We start from the raw sequence: 20,772 nt of genomic DNA, 5'->3' as shown, positions 1-20,772 counted from the left end.
TGTATGGGGTGGAGAAATGACGCCTCGTGATGCTCTGATCGCACTTAGATCGAAAAGGCAAAAAGATTAAAAGCCTCGAAGTATCGGCAACAACGCCATCTGCTGCCTCATGAGACTTACAATAGCCATAAAGCTTGGAAATGTAAAAGGATACTCCACCCCGAACTGAAAATTTTGTCATTTATGAAAATAATAAAAGGGAAATAATACAAAGATGGTAGGAAAAACTATTTGGGAGTAAAAACATTTCAATGCTTTTTCGCACGAACGCAAAGCTTCTCGGGGAACCCGATACTTCTGCAAAAGAACGCAATTTTGCGGCACAACGCAAACACTGAAATATATTTGATCGCTCTCTTTTTTTCTCCATTACCATGTCCTCTTAGATGGGCTATAAAACCCCACTCAAAAGTGCGTAGAATTACCCAAAAAGTACAGTGTAGCCTACACTCTCCACAGTTCAACCAACCATCGGTAAAACCAACCACTGCCAACGTAACTGGAAAGTTTAGACGCGCAGTACAGAAAGTGAAGCCTCCATCACGTGATTTTTTTAAAACTGCGGAGCTTCACTGAAAACTGCGCTGCGTAATCCACACATGAGCCTCTGTTTCATAGCCTACATGTTGCTTCATATTTGTTAACCGTTTCAACAGTGCAAAATACTGACTATAGGTTACTTGGGTTAGGCTATGTAAATTTCAAGTGAAACAAAAAAAAATATGAAACCTAATCATTGACAGCAATCAGACAGGGACAAAACAGCTTCACCTTCAACACATCCGGAAAGAGTCATCTTACAGTCTGGACTGTAAATTATATACAATTACTCTAAGGTGAGTAGACTATAACGTGCCACGAAAATTAAAAGTAAAAAAGTGTGACTAGAATCGCAACAATTTGCTTTTATAGGCTATAGCAAACATGCGCATGAATGTTCACTTCCTAGAAACAGATGCAGTCGACGAGAAACTGACAGTCAGCAATGTTGTTTCAATAATTAGGCATATTTTAGAAATTGGCAAAGGAAAACAAACTGTTATGAATTTACATAATTATCATAATTTAATTTGGTCACTGTGATTTTCTGATGCATGAGCCCTATTGTTTGTTTATTTTATGGAAAAGCTGAAGTCCATCCCTCCCATTTGCAGAATGCCTCTGACAGTGTCTCAAGGAGAGGGAATGATGGTCATCACCATCCCCTCAAACCCAAAGAGCAAATGGCCCATAATGTGCCAGATTCTGAGTTCTCTGTGCTATGGTCCAGTATGTTTTGCATCTGAGGATATGAAAGAGAAGTTGACAGACACCCAGAGAGTTACTGGGGTGAGTGAGAGACTTGCACTGATTAAAATCTTAATATCATTAATTAAAATATATATATATATATATATATATATATATATATATATATATATATATATATATATATATATATATATATATATATATTAAGATGCTTAGGTATGTTTCATATACTCTTAATTTTGCACATCAAGTTTAAAAGCTGGAGGTCTATCAACTATCAACAAATATTGTTCTCTTATTTGATAGATTGTACAGATAGTAGTTGCAGTCATGAATCTTGTGTTGGGTTGTTTTGGCATCATCTTCTTTATTATTACCACTTCGGTCAACAGTATGGTAAGACATTCCTCATTCTGTTCATGTTTATGTTTCTCAATCAGATCATGCAGTAAAATTAACATTATATAGCATAAGGCCGCAACAAAAACGCACACATATAATCATATGCTGTATGATTTAATTAAATTATTTTAAATTATTAAATTATTAAATTCATTTCACTAGTTTCATTAAATTACCATGGGTGTGTTGATATAAAAATTCTCCTTTACTTTCCTTATATGTGCAATTCGAAAATCATCTTCTGATCTTTTTATCTAGGTGTTGTCGGTTCTTCAGCTCTGTGTGGTTGTCAGTTTCTGTATTTTGACCATAAAATCTTTGTGCAAGAAGGGTGGGAGTGCAGAGGTACAGTGTTGTTCTTATAAGAGACAGAACATTATTTCATAATTTCAGGATTCATGGTTCATGTTCATGTTTGTCTGTGGTTTTGCAGTTAGTGGGCAAAACAACTAAAGTATCTAGAAGTGGAATAAGCCAGTATTCACTTCCGTTTGGTTGCAGCTGTAGCATGACCCTTGCATCGTCTCAGGTGAGGGACTAACTATTATCACCCAAAAATAGTTCACCCAAAAATTAAAATTGGCTAAATATATACTCACCTTCAGGCCAACCAAGATGTAGATGAGTTTGTTTCTTCATTCAGATTTAGAAATATTAAGCATCACTTGCTCAGCAATGGATCCTCTGCAGTGAATGGGTGCCGTCAGAATGAGAGATGATGAAAACATCACAATAATCCGCACCACTCCAGTCCATCAAACATCTTGTGAAGCAAAAAGCTGTGTGCTTGTAAGATACAAATTCATCAAGACATTTTTGGGTGAACTGTTCCTTTAAACCTAAAGAGCAAATGGTGCTTATTGTCTCAGATTCTGAGTACTTTATGCGACTGTGTTTGTTTTTCAGGATATGAAAGATAAGCTGACAGACATTCACACAGCACTTGGGGTGAGTCAGATCTTTTTGATATTCTCAGCTTTAAGAAATGTTTTTTACTAGATGTACTGTCATCTGAAAACTGTTACAAATATTGTTCTCTGGTTTCATAGAGTGTACAGATAATGGTTGGCGTCATGAATATCACAATGGGTTGTTTTGGCTTCATCTTTTCTTTTTGTATCGGTGGTGTGGTAAGAGTTGTTACTCATTCTCATCATGTTTCTAAATGAGTTCATGCAGTACTATGATTGAGTTCATTCAAAAAGTGAATCATTTATCACTTGCAATTTGAACAAGCATGTTTGGATGGACCAATGTATTTATTTGATTGCTTTGCCTTTTAGTTCCTTGTTGTTGGTATTATGTGTGTTCTTGCAGTGAAGTTTTCCCGTCCTAAGCTGGTAGGTGTGAATCAAGAGATTTTTCATTCCTTTATTCATTCATTAAGCTACATCAATTTATATTGTTTGTGTTGTGCAGCTGGTCATCACAGTGATTCTGAATGTAGTCAGTGCTGCACTGGCTATCACAGCTGCTGTGCTGTATTCACTGGACCTAGCAATGGGAAGCAGTTCAAGCTGTTACAGAGAACATGATTATTATTCATCTAATAATGACTGGTTTACCCATAAAATGAGTGTCTTTGATCCCTGTTTTTACTACAAGAATCTCAGTCAGGTAATGATTTGATTTATTTATCGTTTTCAGTGTTGTAAAAACATATTTGTGTGTATTTTATTATTATTTAAGAGTACACTGATGTTTTTTCACCTCTAGGTGATCCGCGGAGGACTAGATATCACGATGATAGTGCTGTCGGTCCTTCAGCTCTGTGTGACCATCAGTTTCTGTGTTGTGACTGGGAAAGCTTTGTGGAAGAAGGATGAAGATGTAAAGGTAGTGTATCATCAGCACTAATACAACAATCAATCAGTCAAATCCACTGTGATCATGAGAGAGTTTCAGAGAGCTGCGCTGTGTGTTCATGATTGGTTGTGGTTTTGCAGTCGGTGGAGGATCCAGAACTTCACAAGCCGCTGCAGGAAGACGCCACTGCTGGTGCTGTGTGACACAGATAAAGAGAAACACACAAATTTACAAAGTTATTATTTTTCCTTGTAATGAAATGGCATTTTGTCTCTCATTTTAATAGTGAAATAATGTCACTGTAGTACAATATTCATATCCAAGCTACATCTTCATTCTTGCCTTTTCACCACCAGAACCAGCAGATAAATGCTTAATAAATATCTAATGACAGTGCACAGGTAAAATGACCCAACGGGCTGAACCCAGCATTTTTAAAAGTGTATATTTAGCAATTAATATGGCTGTTATGGATTCCTGCGCCATATATCACTTCAAAATTATGGCTTGGGTACATAGTTTATAATTTATTCATTATTTTTATTATTATTATTATTTTTTTTACTACGGAATGGCCCTACAAACCTACATCTCACAGCTGAGGTTGATTCATTGTCTCCAGTCTAACAAACCTTCACATAATACTGAATGTGTGCATGCTTTTCCAAATGTACTATAAAATGCCTTTCTCTTTAGTTGTATCAGAACTAGAAACAACTGCTTTGTGATTGATTCACTGCTTTTCTACTTTCCTATTGATTGCCTTTATATGGAACCCCATAAGCTCGAAAATTAAAGTAAAAGATGTATTTGCTAAAATTATTTTCAATATTACATTGACACTTGACTTTAATCCCCCTGTAATTCAAGGGAAGAAGCCTGTGTAAACATTTCAGTCACTGCGTGCCAGAGGTGGATGAGGATTTTTACCCCAGGTTAAATATAGCTTGTGATGTTGAAGATTCTCTGGGCTGTCCCAAGATGGGATGCTGGGGCAAAATACAATTTTTGTTGTTGTTTGGTTGTATTGTACTGTACAGTACATTAAGTTATAACACATGTTGAAATGTATACATTTTTTTGTCTTTTGTTGTGTGAAAATATTTGTGAGGGGGAGAACCCCAAGCAACATAACTTATTATCGGTTTTTGTAGTATTGTTTTGAATTTATCTCACCAGTGTACACTTAAAAATAAAGGTGTTTCAAAAGGTTCTTCACAGTGATGCCATAGAAGAACCATTTTCAGTTCCACAAAGACAAATTCAGTCAAAGGTCCTTTAAAGAACCATCTCTTTCTTACCTTTTTATAATCTGAAGAACCTTCTTTCACCACGAAGAACCATTTTGTGAAACAAAAAGTTTCTTCAGATGTTAAAGGTTCTTTTTGGAACCATTTAGACAAAAAGGTTCTTCTGCATCGTGAAGCACCTTTATTTTTAAGAGTGTATAAAACTTCATTTTGATTTGAAAATATGAAATTTGGGGAATTGGGTGAGAAGTTAGATGTTAGAGGGAAAGACTTAGTATTTAATGCTTTTATGTTTGATGGACTTTTTGTGGTTACCATGTGACCATAGTGTTTGTGGTTATAGGCCGTGGCTGGCTAACATAAGTGCAAACTATGATATATGTTGCTGTCAATGAGTAATAACTGTGATAAAAAAAATTCTCACTTATTCATTAATGTACCAAAAATTGCATTTCACAATTCTGTTATTAATGCACCCAGTAATGCTGTCTACACATATATCACTGTTATATTATGTTTTATTTGTTATACTTAATGCTCTTCAGCAAATACATCAGAAACATACATTTTACCACGTTTATGAAACCCTCTGCAGTAAGTTCTCAGTATGTTGGACATGTCTATATACTGTTCTCAGATCAGTACTGTTGGACTAACTGGAGAGCTAAATGAGTTCTGATTGAATAAGTTGTAGATCTGTGCTGACTCGAGCAGTGAACTGTTTCAGATGGCTTAGTTGATTTGGTGAACTGGTTCATCCACGTCTATGGTGGTTACAGCCCTGCGTTGAATTAAGATGCATTTTACTCATCAGTACAATTCACCTAGTTTCATTTCAAATAAATATTTTCATCTGTGTAGAACCACTCAAAGGCTCACTGAAAGATAAGACAAAACACTTAACTTTATCACTAAACTAAAGTGACAGCACCCTGACACTCAGCCATATCGCAAACTGCCAAATAAAGAGTTTAAATGTTTTGATAAAATCTGCAATAAAAAAAGAAAGGGTGTTAATATTGCATCAATGCAAACAGGAAATTAGGTAGAAAAAATGTGTGAATATAGATATTATGTGTGAAAGCAAGTGTGTGTCAGCACCTCCACAGACTATAAGAAGGGGTGCTTACTTTAATGTGAGAGAAGAGCACCCAAGCATCTCGAGGAGGAGCAGGAAGGGGAACCAGTGCTGATTCACCTGCCATTCTATAAGTAGTTAAGTGTGCTTAATTATCTCCAGGGGGTGTCGAATGGGTTTCCTATGGTGATTCAGTGGGAATTATATACGGAGGAGTTATAATCGTCAACTGAAACTATTAAAAACATTTCTTTTAATAAAAAAGTAAAATAAAATAAAGACTTTTGCTTTGTCATTAAATAAAAATGTAATTTAAAGTTTAGTATTTTTGATTTGTAATTATATTAAAATTGACTTAAGAGATTAATATTTAAAAAAATAAAATAAAATTACAACTGAAAATACAAAAATAAATGCTAAAAACTAGTATAAGAATGAAAAAAAAATAACTCTATTCCAGACAATAAATGAATGCAGGTCTTTTCTATTTTCCTTTTTTAGTGGCATACAAATTAGGTATTAATCTCATATTTACTACAGGCTATTTAACACAGAACCAGAATAATATTTCGATCAACATGATATAAGCAATAGATAACATGGGAGACAGTGGACAAAAGCGCTGGCAATTTGTTAAAAATGAGAAATAGCATTTATAAGATGTGCACAAGAGATGGTATGGAATGGAGTGTCCATCAAGAATTGTGAGGTATTGTATCTTTGTTGTTGCAGTAATTTAAAGCCATAGAAAGTCTTGAAATTGATTGAACAATCTAATTCTTTATTTTTATTTTATTATTATTATTATTTGTAATTATTTGTATTCTTTTCATTTTAGCTGGTAAAATGTAACTAACTAATTAAATAAATAAATAACATTTGACCATTGTTTCCTCCATGCAATTCTTGTGTAAATACATCCATGTTGCCTCTGTACTGTATTTACAGCTCTTTCTAAATGCAGTTTTGTACTAATGTATTGTTTTATTTTGTGCTAAACTCAGGCAGTGAAGAAGATGGGAGTTCCTGGAAAAATTCTCTGTGTCTTGATGCTGCTGTCAGTATAAAATACTGAATTATTTTATTTTTATATGCTAAATTGTTTAGGTTATTGGGGTTTGGTTCACTAAGAAAGAAAAATACAACAAATAGAATGTTTTTGTTTATATTTATATTGAATACTGTTTAAGAGCTGAATAAATCATTTAATATAAAGCTATTTTTGTCTCTGTGTCCTTGTGCTTTCAATATTTTGTGAGTTCCTTTGGGCAGGGTGATGATGTTATGATGTCCTTACCTGCCTCTGTACAGCTGAGGCTCACTCCATGTGCACACTTCCCTGCGTAGAGGAAATGTTGTAAAAAGTATTAGGATTGCACAGGAAATTTAATGTGCAATGAATGGCTAATGTCAGATTTGTTGTCTGCTTTCTCCACTTTCGCACATTTAATAGTAGCCTGATTACTTTTAGATAAAGTTATTTCCCTTTGCATTTATTCATTTGACATTTATCCAAAGCAACTTACAGTGCATTCAAGCAATACATTTTTGTTGACCTCATATTGTGATTCCGTTCCACAAACTGCACAGCAGTAATCAGCAACAAGTCTTTAATGATCAGGAAACGCTCCATCTCCCTGCAAATTATACAGTTGGCTGGATGGAAACTCTGGATGATGAAAAGTTAATTTCTGACATCACTCTTCCTGGTACCCATGACAGCTTGGCCCTTTATGGAGGATTCATAGCAAAATGTCAGGCTTGGTCTAAGGCTGGGATACGCTTCTTTGACTTCAGAGTATTTCCACTTGGGAAAAAATTGCTAATTATGCATGGACTAGTTTACCAAAATGCAAATTTAAAAGATGCTCTCGAGACAATTAAGACATTTTTATCTAAATATAAATCTGAAACAGTGTTGGTCAGAGTTAAGCCTGTTCTTTTTTTTAAGAGCAAAGTTCCAATTTTAGTTGGACAGATGGCTAAAAATGACCCTGACAGCTGGACTGATGAAACAATACCAAACATTGGTCAAGTAAGAGGAAAGATTGTATTTGTTCAGAAAAATGCCTTTTGGTGAAGTAAGATTATTGATGTGATTATGGAGTTATTATTGTATATAGTGACTAATGTTGAAAAAAAGAAAGAAAAAATTATTAAGCATCTGACTGAGACCACATATGAACGGTATAGAGCTGATTATGTTGTTTTGAACTATTCAAGTGGCACAGGTATGCCTAGATTGAGGCTAGATATAAACCCCAAAAGCTTGGCAAAGCAAATCAACCCTTGGCTGTATAAACATCTCGATAATGAATCAAAGAAAACCAATCCCAAGCCTTGTTTTGGGGTGATAACCATGGACTTTCCAGGCTTGGATTTGATTAAAAAGGTTACTGAATTCAATTAGTATATGTTTCAGACTGTAATTATCAAATTAATATGCTGAGCTTCTGACTACTTTTGTTTCTTATATATTGTTTAATTTAGGTTATTGAAAATCAAGCATGGGACGTGCAACTGACCTGAGTTTCTAGAAATGCTCTGTTCATGTTTATGATATAAAAGACACCACTGCTGGTCCTGCATGCTAGACAATAAGATAAACATAAAAAAAAAAAATGTATAAAAAAAAAAAAAAAAAATATATATATATATATATATATATATATATATATATATATATATCACAGTTATTCTTTTTGCTTGTCTCTCATTTTAGGTGCTTTTTAATGATGTTATGCCATCTAATCATCAAGCTAAATTTTTATTCTTGCTTTTTCCTTTAAATAAATGACTTAACTGGCATTACTGGCTTTCCTGAATTTTTTTTTACACTATCTGCATCTTTAGGCACACTGTGTCTAAAAATATACTTTTTTAATTTTTATTATTTATATACTATTATACTTAATATTATAGCCTTACTGTTATACTTATATTAATATTTTGTTTTATTTTAGTGTTTTTATACTACTAATAAGTATTGTTATGTTTATATTTTTTTTTTGTTTTATTTTTTTGTTTTTTTACTTTTTTTAAGGTTTTGTTTATTTTTATTTCAGTTTTATTTTGCCTTTAACCTAAATTAAGATAAGGTCCAAAAAATCAAATCAAATCAGATTATAAAAAATAAAAAATATATACAAAAATTAAGGGCTATAAATGATGTCTGAAACGTTTGCATGATTTCACCACCAGATGGCATGTATCAGCATAGATATAATATATGTGCATCACAAACAAGTCCGCTGCTGTCGAAAGTTTAAAAGCAGAACCACCAGATAAATGCTTAATAAATTAAAATGCTTAATAAATGAAAGTGCCAATGCTGCCACACAAAAGCTTGAGCTAAAGTACTCAATAGCAGACTAAGGGGATGTCTAAATATCGTTTGAAATTCATATAAAACCTTATGTGCTATTATTATTTTTTTTTTTTTTATTATTATTTGAATTATAAGTTTCAGGTATAAGGTTTTTTTTTGTTTATTTTGTGCTTTTGTTTAAGAAAGAAGAATTTCTGTTTAACAATGTCGGGAAAACAGCTCCGCCTTATGACTGGAAACGAGGCTTTTTGTTTCTTTTCTTTTCTTTTTTTTTTTTATAAACAGTTCATGTTAAAGAACTGGTTCACAAAATCGATTCAGTGATTCCTTTGCGTCATCGCGCAATGCGTCACACAATCTCCGGGACATCCAGCATTGTGTAATTTGTATTCACAGTGCTAAAATCAATGTTTATCTCTTGGCTGAAAAGGTTTTTGTTTGTATTAAAGGTAATATTTAGGAATTATTTGTTATTAGGAAGACTGTGTGAAGGAGGCTGTTTACGGTTCAGTGAGTCACTTTTGTGAGAACCGCTCGGAACGAATCAGTCTGTTCCATAAATGATTCTTTCAGAAGATTCTTTGAAAATATCCGAATCAAAAGAACGAACTCACCTCGCTGTTTTGGGCCTGTAGTTTATCAGAACTGATAGTTTTGACATTTTCCTTAAATCTAGTCACTGCCCTCTGGACTGTTACTCACAGGGTAAGTCTGAGTTGTTTCCTAAGAGCTTTCTGAAATATGTAAGCTGTAAAAATATAAATTCAGCGTCACAGGCATCAGATGTTTAGTTTTCTTCAGTTTTCCTTCTGTTTTGGTTGAAAGGTAAACCTCCGCCATCCATACCCTGTCAATTATCAAAATTGTTCCAGAATGTTTGAGAAAGATTTCTATTAAGATTAGCGTCAGGCCAAATTGTCACATTTGAATTCAGAAGTATATTTCCCCAAATTCTTCTTGTCTCTATCAGGGTGTCACGTGTGCTTTTAATGTTGCAACTGAGTATAGTTTCAGTGTCAGTAAGTAACATTGTGGCACTTTATCTCTAAAGGCTTGCTACATGCTGTTTGTTAATTGATCTGTATCTTATTGTCCTTGGCAATAGCAGCGTCAAGGCTTTTTTGGTGAACCAGCTTTTTTGTTTTCTTCTCTAAAGCTTGATTTGAAATCTTGATGTATTTATACCAATTGTGATAATTTACTTGTCTTTACGCAGGACGTTTGGCCTTCATCACCTGCTGAAAGGCTGAAGTCTGCAGCATGTCTCTGACAATGTCTCAAGGTGAGGGTTTGACGGTCATCACCATCGCCTCGGACCCGAAGAGCAAATGCCCCGTGCTGTGTCAAGTTTTGAGTTTTCTCTGCTGCAGTCCGGTGTGTTCTGTGTCTCAGAGTATGAAAAAGCAGCTGACGAACATCCACACTGCTCTTGGGGTGAATTATACAACTGTCTTTTTAATACATGACTTTCATTACAAGACTTATGTTGTTTTAAGTTGCTTTTTCATTTGTGAGGTGTATGAACAAAAATCTTTTTTTTTTTTTTTTTTTTTTTTTTTTTTTTTTTTTTTATGCCGTAGACTATGCAGATAATAGTTGGAGTCATCAATATTGTCTTTGGGATTTTGCATAAAAACACTGGGATGTGGACTTACATTACAGACTCTGTTTTCTGGATTGGTGGAGTGGTAAGAATTTGTCTTATTCTGCTAATTTTTATTTTTCCAAACCATGACATGTGTAATGAGTGAGTCTATATATTAAATTTATCAGTAACAAATTAGAGAGGATGAGAAAGTAGAAATTTACTGTAAAATGCAGTTAATTTTTTTTGTTTATATATTTAAATTGTCATTTTTAAATTCTTGTTGATTAAATTGTTGAATAATTTAATTGTATATTACATTTTAGTGTACACATCTTAATCACTTTCAAATAGGGCTGGGCTTTATATCTAACGATATAATCATGCGCATCTAGTCAGTAAAGCCGGTTCCCTGATTAGCGCTAAATCGCCATCACCTGCTTTCAAATGGAGCGGCATTTAATAGACAGAGCCGTAGATCACTGACAAGCTACGCATATCGGGTTCATTATCGCAGATCTATTGCCTTCGATAATGAACGCGATATTGCGTAGCTTGTAAGTGATCTACGGCTCTGTCTATTAAATGCCGCTCCATTTGAAAGCAGGTGATGGCGATTTAGCGCTAATCAGGGAACCGGCTTTACTGACTAGATGCGCATGATCATATCGTTAGATATATCGCCCAGCCCTACTTTCAAACAAAAAAGAGAGAGTAAAATGTACACACACATATTAGTAGTGTCTAGTCACCTTTATTTATATAGCGCTTTTAACAATACAGATTCACTGGATGCAACAAATGCTTAGTTTCGTTTGTAATGAGTTTTATTTGTTTTGTCTCGTCGCGCCCGGACTCGGCATCATAGTATGTTAAGGGGCGTAACATTTCCGTCACACCCTTGAGGTATTCAGCCAATCACAACGCGCTGGATAGCTGGCCAATCAGCGTACACCTCGCTTTTCAGAACGATGATCTTTGTAAAAATCGACGCGTTTCAGAAAGGCGGGGCATAGAGGAGCAACAATAATGTACATTAGGTGGAAAATAATGTGTCTTTTGTACCTTAAACTGTATAAACACATTGCATTACACCAAATACACAACATAATGTTCTTTTTAGCAACGTCATATGACCCCTTTAAAAATAATGTTTTGTTAGTATATTGATTTGATAAGATGTTTTTTTCTTTATTTACACTACCTGAGCAAGTGGCACAAAAGCATCGAATTTTTTTGGGCAGGAAGCGTTTAGGACTTTTTATTTATGTTTTTTTTTTAAGGAATTCGATTTGCTAGTGTTTATGTCATCAGTTGTAATAGATCCAATGCATTTTGATGATTTTGTTTAGCATAACTTGAATATCTGATGGGTCACAAAACCTTATTTACACTTTTCATTTCAATGACTATGTTTGGACACACAGAGGATTTTAATGTTTTTTTTAGGTCCTTGTAATTGGAATTGTGACTGTTCTTGCAGCTAAGTTTCCCAGTCCTGTCCTGGTAAGTTGTCTATCAAAGCCATAATAAACTTATTAGTGTTTTTGGAAGTTATGCTGAGCATCACCAGTTTATATTGTTGTGTTTTACAGCTGGTCATCACAGTGATTCTGAACATAGTCAGTGCTGCACTGGCTATCACAGCTGTTGTGCTGTATTCACTGGACCTGGCAACTGGAAATCAGCAGCATTGTGGAAGCAGTTTTTACTCGTCTTATGACGATGCTGCAACACCTTCCCCGGAACAGATGAGGAGAACCGAGATCTGTATGCAGTACAAGTATCTCAATAAGGTAATGTTTATTTTTTCGTTTTATTTATTAGATTGTGTAGGATCAAATGACCAAGGTTGGGGAAGCTATTTTAGTTTGTGGTTTCACAAGCTGTTTGTAATTCAAAGGTATTGCATGAATCTAATCTTTTGTAAAAGTACTTAAAGTTAAGAGGTCATATATTATAAAAATAAGTAACAATAGGATTATATAATTAATAATTTAATCAGAGCAGTATTACTTTGGATCAAAAGTGGCAAGGGTTCTTGAATTATATTATTTCAGATTGAATTAGAGCGGATGTTTGTACTGTATTTCATATAGGCCTTATCGACCATTACTTTCCTCAAATGACACTGTGATCTTTACCCACCTCTAGATGATCCTCGGAGGACTAGATATCATGATGATAGTGCTGTCGGTCCTTCAGCTCTGTGTGACCATCAGTTTCTGTGTTTTGACTGGGAAAGCTTTGCGCAAGAAGGATGAAGATGTAAAGGTACTGTATCATCAGCACTAATACAACAATCAATCAGTCAAATCCACTGTGATCATGAGAGAGTTTCAGAGAGCTGCTCTGTGTGTTCATGATTGTTTGTGGTTTTGCAGTCGGTGGAGGATCCAGAACTTCACAAGCCGCTCCTGGAAGATGCCACTGCTGGTGCTGCATGTTAAAGAAGCAAAATATAAAGCAACAAATATATACAGTACATACAAGACCACTCAATATAGTAGTGAGATGATTTCCAATATGTTTATTCTTATCAGGCGTTTTCCTTAAACATTTGGTTACTGCTAGTAAATGAACTGCTGCTTTTTGAAATAAATGTCTTGAGCACTTTGGCACCATCCCTTTTTATATATATATATATATATATATATTTTGATAGCACCTCCTGATTATAGTTTAAAATGCGTACAAGTTTACATTAATTATCTCGGTTCAAATCTGACCTAAGGTGGAACAGGTTTTCACCCCAATCTGACATTTAAAGCAATAGTTCACCCAGAAATGAAAATTTGCTGAACATTTACTCACCCTCAGGCTATCCAAGATGTAGATGAATTGGTTCCTTCATGGGAACAGATTTTTTAGCATTTTAATAATGTAGCATTACATCAATGGATCCTCTGAGGTGAATGGGTGCCGTCAGAATGAGAGTCCAAACAGCTGATAAAAACATCACAATAATCCACAAGTAATCCACAGAACTCCAGTCCATCATTTAACGTATTGTGGAGTGAAAAGCTGCACATTTGTGGGAAACAAATCCGTTTTAACTTTAAACCATTGCTTCTGACCAAAATGCAAGTACATTTTCACCTAATCTGCTCCCATGAAGAAACAAACTCATCTACATCTTCAACAGCCATTGGGTGACTAAATTTAAAGCAAATTTTCATTTTTGGGTGAGCTATTCCTTAGAGAAAAGTGCATCCTAAGAACACACTTCTACAATTCAAAACTTAGCTTTATAGTACTGAGCTTGAATGTAGTGAAAATATTTCAATGATTTCTCATTTTCAAGGATATTGAAAGTCTTTTACATAAAGATATAAAACATTTCAGAACAACACTGACTTCACTAGTATTATCTTTTTGTGGCTATTTGCAGGACTTTACCACCAGGTGGTGTTAAGATGCTTGAGTTTTATGCAAACTCGAAGATACATAACTCTGCCAAGGCTACCATACAGAATTTTGAGTAATCAAAAGTAGGAAGAAATTCCACAATTACAACTCAAAACTCTAAATATTGAAATTGAAAAGCTACTTCGCAACATATAAGATCTGATTATCTACATATGTGGTAATTCTTTCTCTTTCTGTCTAGTTTTCTGTGGAGTTGCCACGTGTATATGTAAGCATTCTTTGATGGCTGGGCTTACATTTAACAATGTTTTCTGTCACTTCTAACACTGACAAGATTATTATTTAAAAAAATAATAATAATTTTGATTGTATAATCACAACACCATAAAATAAACTGGCATTTCTTTTGCTATAATTTTCGTCTTACTGTCCTTCTTATTACAAGACTTAGTAAAGACAAAACAAACAAGAAAATGCTGATCTGAGTTACCTGTGCTTCCTCCCGCACTCATTAGTTACTGTTACTGGGAGGTCAGTTGTCTTGACCAGGAATTAACGCATCTGTTTTTAGATTTTTATTCCACAGGTATGTCTGCGGTTGAGCTTCAGTAGGATTATAGTGATGCTGAAACATTGTGTCAGTTTTTCTTTGCAGGAGGTTCACTAATTTAAATCAGCTGAAACCATCACCAAGAGTCAGAGCTTCAAATAAAAGTATTTTCATATGCATACAAAGGCATTTATCCTTACTGTGACATAGTTTCCATGTTCAGTTCATTCACATCTGTCTGGTACTTTGACATCTATGCGATGATGTAAAGATTTACACAGTCTATGTGCTCTGTGATCTTATTTATACAGTCCAGATGGGGTTTAAGTTGTTGAAGGTTTGCATCAAGAAACAAATGGTTTTTCTTTGCTTTTTCGTAGCCCATTTTCTTTTCAGTTAATCAGTATCAGCTTCTGTTGTTTGTGCCAGAAGCGTCAGCATTTGGAAACAGCAATTCTAAACACAGAATGACATCATTACAGTTAAAAGGGCACAGAATAGTGTGTGTACTATGAGTTTCAAAGGTAAGAACATGTTCAGAAAAATAAGTAAATATAAATGTACAAAGTTTGCATACTGCATTTTTTTAAACAGCACATTGGTGCTCGTGAAAAATATGACCTTTGAGGAAAAAATTATCTTATATCTGGGCTGCGTTTCCCAAAAGCATTGATGGCCACCAATGGAGCTACGATCAACTTAGGCTTATGATGCTTTTGGGAAACACAACCCTGGATGTTTTAGTTCCCAGCGCACTGTGTTTCTATGTTCTCATGGCATGACAAACCTATAAAATGTTCTGTTTGAAACAAAATGAGGGTGTGTGTAAATAATGCCAGGATTTTCATTTTGGGTGAACTATCCCTTCAAGTGTGTGTTTAGTGGATTGACTGCCTACTGATAGTAAACTTGATATTTCAGACTAAACTGAACAAAACTAATGACATTGATTAGTCAGTATTTAATTTTTTCAAATCAAATGCTAAGTCTGTTTGCTTTTTGTCATGCATATGCTATATTACCTCTTGAGGTTAGTCATTTGCAGATCTTCTGACTAAGAAGCATGGGTTCCTCTCAAGAAAAACCAAGTTTACTCTGTTATGGAGACATTTATCCTTTTTGTTTTCAGCTTGTCAGACCATGAAAGAACCTCAGGATACTGAGGATTTTCCACATCAGCATCCAATCCTGTTGGGTGAGCTTGTGAGTTATTGGAGCCACTCACCTAATTAACATTTATTGGATCTTTTTCAGGCTGAAATTGGCCCAAAATGAAATTATTTCAATGGAGAGTGCATTAAGGAAGAACCAAGGTAACATTGAGTGAATAAATGGCTGCACAATGTATTTTTGCATCTCAGGCGAAATCGTCCGGACACACGTGATGTTTTTCTGCGTTCCTGAGGTCACCTGATGGGGCCGGACTCAATGTGAGGCACTGTGGCCAAATCATATTCATGGAAAAGTCATTTTGGTCTGATTAAAATAATCTCTTAAGCTATTTACAAGGAGATGAAGTTCATGCTCCTCCCGAGGTTGAGCAGAGTGCACTTTGTGATTAGTTGGGAACATTTCGTGAGGAAAGAATTTTGCTAATAGGTAAATTTAAAAATTTTAAAAATTGACAAGTTACATATTACCTCACTTATTTGAGTCAAATAAATCTTAAATATAACTTTTTATACTTTTGGCCACTGCCGTTCTGTCACTAGAGGTCATATTGAGGCCCTGTGGCCTCGCCAACAGAGTTGCATTAAAGCCTGAAAACAAGCAAGTCAGGCTTACTAAGCCTGCATCATGATGCAAGACTGCACAGAAATAAAACAGTGAACCAAAAGTCCCTTGGAGATCCCACAAACCCTTTAGATGAGAAGTGAAAGGAAGTTGAAGGCAAAAAATCTTAAATGTCACATTTTTCACCCTGAGTAACTGCACACTCATTCATTTTTTAAATAAACATAAAGATGTACAAACTAGCTCTGTTCTAAAACCTTCTAAGTTACATATAGGCTACAGCATTTTAGGGCTAAGCCAGAGTAGTCTGCTGCAAAAGGTACCTAATTTTTGCCAGAATCACATCCTTCAATGATGGAAACACCAGAATGCATTGCAGTGAACTCAGCCCCAGCTAATAAAAATATGTTCTAATAATTTTTTCCCCAACATTCCCAGAAATAATATTTCTGAATGTTCTCAAACTGCACAAAAAAAGTTCATTTAAAAAAAAAAAAAAATTCCTCTTTGCTATTGGACATTAGAGAAAACATGATTTTTTTGCAAACATTATGAAAACTTTACTTTTGAATGTTCTCTGAATCATCCAAAACTATTAACATTTAGAAAACATTAGACCAACTAAAATGTTTCAGAAAAAACATTCCATGTCACAATGTATAAATTAAATTTTTGTGTAATTTTTGTTATGGTGTTTATAGCTTTGAATGAACATTCTAATAACATCACTGTTCATAACTTTGAGAAACCCTTGCCAGAACGTTAGCCTGTTAACGTACATTCCTGCTAGCTGGGGTGAAATCCAAACAGAGTAATTGTAATGTTGATTTTTTTCTTTAGTATTTACATTTCATTCTGTACTAAAAAGGACAGATAACAGTTCAGTCCTATTAAACTGCCCAATATTTGTGTGTGGGCTATGTATTTTTATGCTTACTGGAGTATTTAATGATAACTTAGCAACACGCTATGTTAAACTCCACTGAAATCGATTGTGATTCAAGTACAGACTCAGAGTGCTAGGGAGTTGTTTCAGATTTGTCAGTGAAGAGGTTTAATGACTTGTTTCTGGCGAGCAATTGTTAAGTGGCAAATCATGGTTTGTTGGTGTGTTTTATTTGCACTTTTCCAACTGTAAGTTGGTTCGCTGCAAAGGAAATGGATTGTATTTATTGATTTTGAAAGTGTCTTCATAGCTTTTGTCCTGTCAGATGTGGTTTTGCTGGGCTTTTGGGTGTAATATACTACTGACACAAGGCACAGTAAGTTACCCAGATGCAGTGATGAGGAGATGCTGGCTGTGGAAAGTACCAAAACACACATACAGATATCTTCCTCAGTGACCGGTGAAGCAGTTGTGCAATACTGAAGGGTCATCATCCTATGAATGAGACTTTAATGTGCATAATAGCTAACATCAAAGATGAAGATTATCATAATTATTGCCTTGATTAAAGTTCTCTTTCTGTTTTTAAAGTAATTTTAAGGTGTAAATGTGTTAAATTAATTTATAGCTTATGTTTTGTCGGCAATCATCATTCTACAATTTATAATGTGCTTCACAACATTTTCCCATATACACTGAAAAAAAAAACTGATGTGGAAAGAAACAATTTTCACACACAAATTGCTAGTAAATTTCACAATTACAGTAGTCAACATTCGAAGTGGATAAAAACCTTTCATCAAAGTTGTCCTAAAACCAAAACAATACCCGTTCTTGTCTTAAGACAACTTTAATTAATTTTTTGGATCCACTTGTTGACTACTGTATATATATATATATATATATATATATATATATATATATATATATATATATATATATATATATATATATATATATATATATATATAAAATATGGCACATATTAAACTTTTTTAAGTAGAAAGACTGAAATATATTTTCTTGTAAAGCCTACTTCAGTAATCCTGATTTAATTTACAACTTGCAAAAAAAAAAAAAAAAAATTGTACTGGTAATTTTACAAACATTTCCGTCATGCAAAATTCAAAATACAGGTAAAACACCTTTAAAAAATAAATTCCTTCTTATACAGTACACTTTGTGTTGTTTTTATGATTTTATTTCCAGTGATTCATGAATCTGTAGTGTTCAACTTCAGTTATAATGTTGTTGTCTTTGGTTTTAAATGTAAAGCATTGGCATTTTTGTTTTCTATTCTAAGTTTGTGTTTGACCACTCTTGCAGGGTGGGACAAATCCTGAGATAATAATAGATCTGTTTATGGCTCCTGTGCATAATTACAGGGTTTGATGGGTGTTTCACAGTAAATCTATTTCTACACCCAGTGAAACATGGAGTTGAAGGAGGACGTACAAAATCACAGCTGTCCAGCAACGACTAGTTTGTTGTCTAAAAATGCATTTGGTAGAATTCCACAGTAGAAAAAAAAAGTCATTTATGAAGTGCATCATATATAACAACCGATGCAATGATTGGATTGTTATTTTATGAAGGAAATATCACTGCTTACAAGGCAGAAAAAGAATAGTGCTGACATTTTCAGTAAGCTTGCATTTCAGCCTTGGCTCTGTGTAAATGAAATGCCATATCGTTTCATATCATTAGTCAGCTGCACACAAGAATCAACACAGTCAGTGTACAGTGTAAGGATGGCTATAAATAGTAAGCATGGAAGACAATACCATTCACTATTCAGTATGCACATATATGCAAATGTCATGATGACTCTATTGGTCACATTTTTATTGCTGAACATTCTATGCAAGACTTAAAGGCTTATATTATCTACAAAACACTTTGCTGATGTTTATTAGAACAAACCTTTAGCAGAATGTTTGAGTAATATCAGTACAGTCCTGCCTCCCAAAGACGTGCAGAGGAGATCATGTGTGAAAATGTTTTCACTTAGAACTCAAGTTATCAGATTTCATCTGAAACAGTCGGTAACAGAATCTTTGAAGTGTCCAAATCCAATAATGTGGTTGTTCTGTATCTCTACCATGAGAACTTGAACAGTGATAATGTTAAACACACAGACACATAAACATATATATATATAAAAAAAACATTAGACTGATTTATGGATGGTTTGTTTATTAAACAATTTCAAGAGAAAATGTAGGCTGCATACTTTTTCATTCAGCAATAACTTTGTTCTCAACAAAATGCAGATTTATTTTTTTTTTTTTTTTTTTTTTTTTTTTTGCTATTTGATAAATTTGATTTTTTTATTTTTTTATTTTTTATTTTGGATTATTGTGTTATAGTTAGTTTAATTTTTTATTTCATGTCAACTTGGATGCTCAGAAGCCAATAGACTTTTAGAAGTCTCTTCTGCTTACCAAAGCTGCATTTATTTGATCAAAAATACAGTAAAACAGTGATATTGTGAAATATTATTACAGTTTAAAATAACTGTTTTCTATTTTAATATTTTAAAATGTAATTTATTCCTGCAATGCAAAGCTGAATTTTCAGTATTACTCAACTGTCACAGGATCCTTCAGAAATAATTCTATTATTCTGATTTGCTGCTCACGAAACATCACCAGTGTTGATTTTTTGATGAATATTTATTTGATATAGACATCTTTTATAACATTATAAATGTCTTAACTGTCAGTTTTAATCAGCTCAGTGAATCCATGTATTTAGTTTACGAACAACAGAGAACTCAGTCAGAATCTATGGTGGTTACTTGTGCAGGTTTTTGTCTAAACCTTTAATGGAAGTGAAATTTGTTCAGGAGTAACTTCACCAGACATTCTGGTTCACTTGTAAATTACAGCCAAGAACTGCTTACTTAGACAGAAAAAGGCCTGACTGTCTGGTAAAGTGTTGTTTTGACTTGCTGTTTAGGGGCGAGTAAAATCTGAAACAGATTAAAGTCCATCCAAAAATATAAAAAGTATTAAAAGTCCAGACAAACTAAGAAAACTCAAGTTCCTTCCTCAAATTCTCTCTGTCACAATTTTTATCTTTGTTTCTATGCTTTGTTCTTTAATTTAATTTATTTTTTGTTTATTCTTACTCCTTATTTCATGCATATATTAAGGTAAGAACTTATATATATATATATATATATTTTTATATATTAGTGATGTAGTGCGTTTTATATAGTTTATTTTATTATATTTTAGATATAAATATAGTGCTGTCAAACAGTTAATCACGATTAATCGTTATTATGTATATATAAATAAACACACATTCGGTATATATTTTGAAAATATTTACATGTATATTCATTTATATATCCATATTATTATATTTTATATTATATATATATAGTTAAAATATAAACAACATTTTTCTTAAGTATATACATGCATGTGTTTGTATTTATATATACATAATAAATATACACAGTACACACTCATATATTATGTAAACAAAATTTTTTATTTTGTATGCGATTAATCGTGATTAAT

General features: G+C 33.8%; 2 protein-coding genes, 1 long non-coding RNA gene and 1 pseudogene across 3 annotated transcripts; 3 read left to right on the top strand and 1 right to left on the bottom strand.

Annotated features, from left to right (window-relative positions):
• The first annotated feature begins 558 nt into the window (after positions 1 to 558).
• Positions 559 to 5,305, top strand: LOC122140041. The gene is made up of 11 exons (XM_042741698.1): positions 559 to 836; positions 1,155 to 1,329; positions 1,558 to 1,647; positions 1,912 to 1,998; positions 2,087 to 2,182; positions 2,560 to 2,601; positions 2,703 to 2,783; positions 2,937 to 2,993; positions 3,073 to 3,270; positions 3,370 to 3,489; positions 3,600 to 5,305. Exons 2-11 carry the CDS (start codon positions 1,156 to 1,158, stop codon positions 3,660 to 3,662), a joined length of 1,008 nt encoding a protein of 335 aa, XP_042597632.1. The 5' UTR covers positions 559 to 836; position 1,155; the 3' UTR covers positions 3,663 to 5,305.
• Positions 3,483 to 7,127, bottom strand: LOC122140042. Its single transcript, XR_006156766.1, has 3 exons — positions 7,085 to 7,127; positions 5,840 to 5,915; positions 3,483 to 3,654 (listed from the first exon to the last, which is right to left on the bottom strand). It is a non-coding gene; the product is annotated as an uncharacterized LOC122140042 (long non-coding RNA).
• Positions 6,804 to 8,197, top strand: LOC109105455 (annotated as a pseudogene).
• A 1,465-nt stretch (positions 8,198 to 9,662) lies between these two features.
• On the top strand, positions 9,663 to 14,484 carry tmem176l.1 (transmembrane protein 176l.1). The gene is made up of 7 exons (XM_042741701.1): positions 9,663 to 9,820; positions 10,332 to 10,549; positions 10,696 to 10,803; positions 12,150 to 12,206; positions 12,296 to 12,496; positions 12,855 to 12,974; positions 13,085 to 14,484. Exons 2-7 carry the CDS (start codon positions 10,376 to 10,378, stop codon positions 13,148 to 13,150), a joined length of 726 nt encoding a protein of 241 aa, XP_042597635.1. The 5' UTR covers positions 9,663 to 9,820; positions 10,332 to 10,375; the 3' UTR covers positions 13,151 to 14,484.
• Positions 14,485 to 20,772: the final 6,288 nt, after the last annotated feature.

Source organism: Cyprinus carpio, chromosome B16 (assembly GCF_018340385.1).
Source record: "Cyprinus carpio isolate SPL01 chromosome B16, ASM1834038v1, whole genome shotgun sequence".
Classification (NCBI taxonomy): domain Eukaryota; kingdom Metazoa; phylum Chordata; class Actinopteri; order Cypriniformes; family Cyprinidae; genus Cyprinus; species Cyprinus carpio.
Note: the sequence above shows the minus strand (reverse complement) of the source record. Positions and strands in the feature narration are given on the sequence as shown.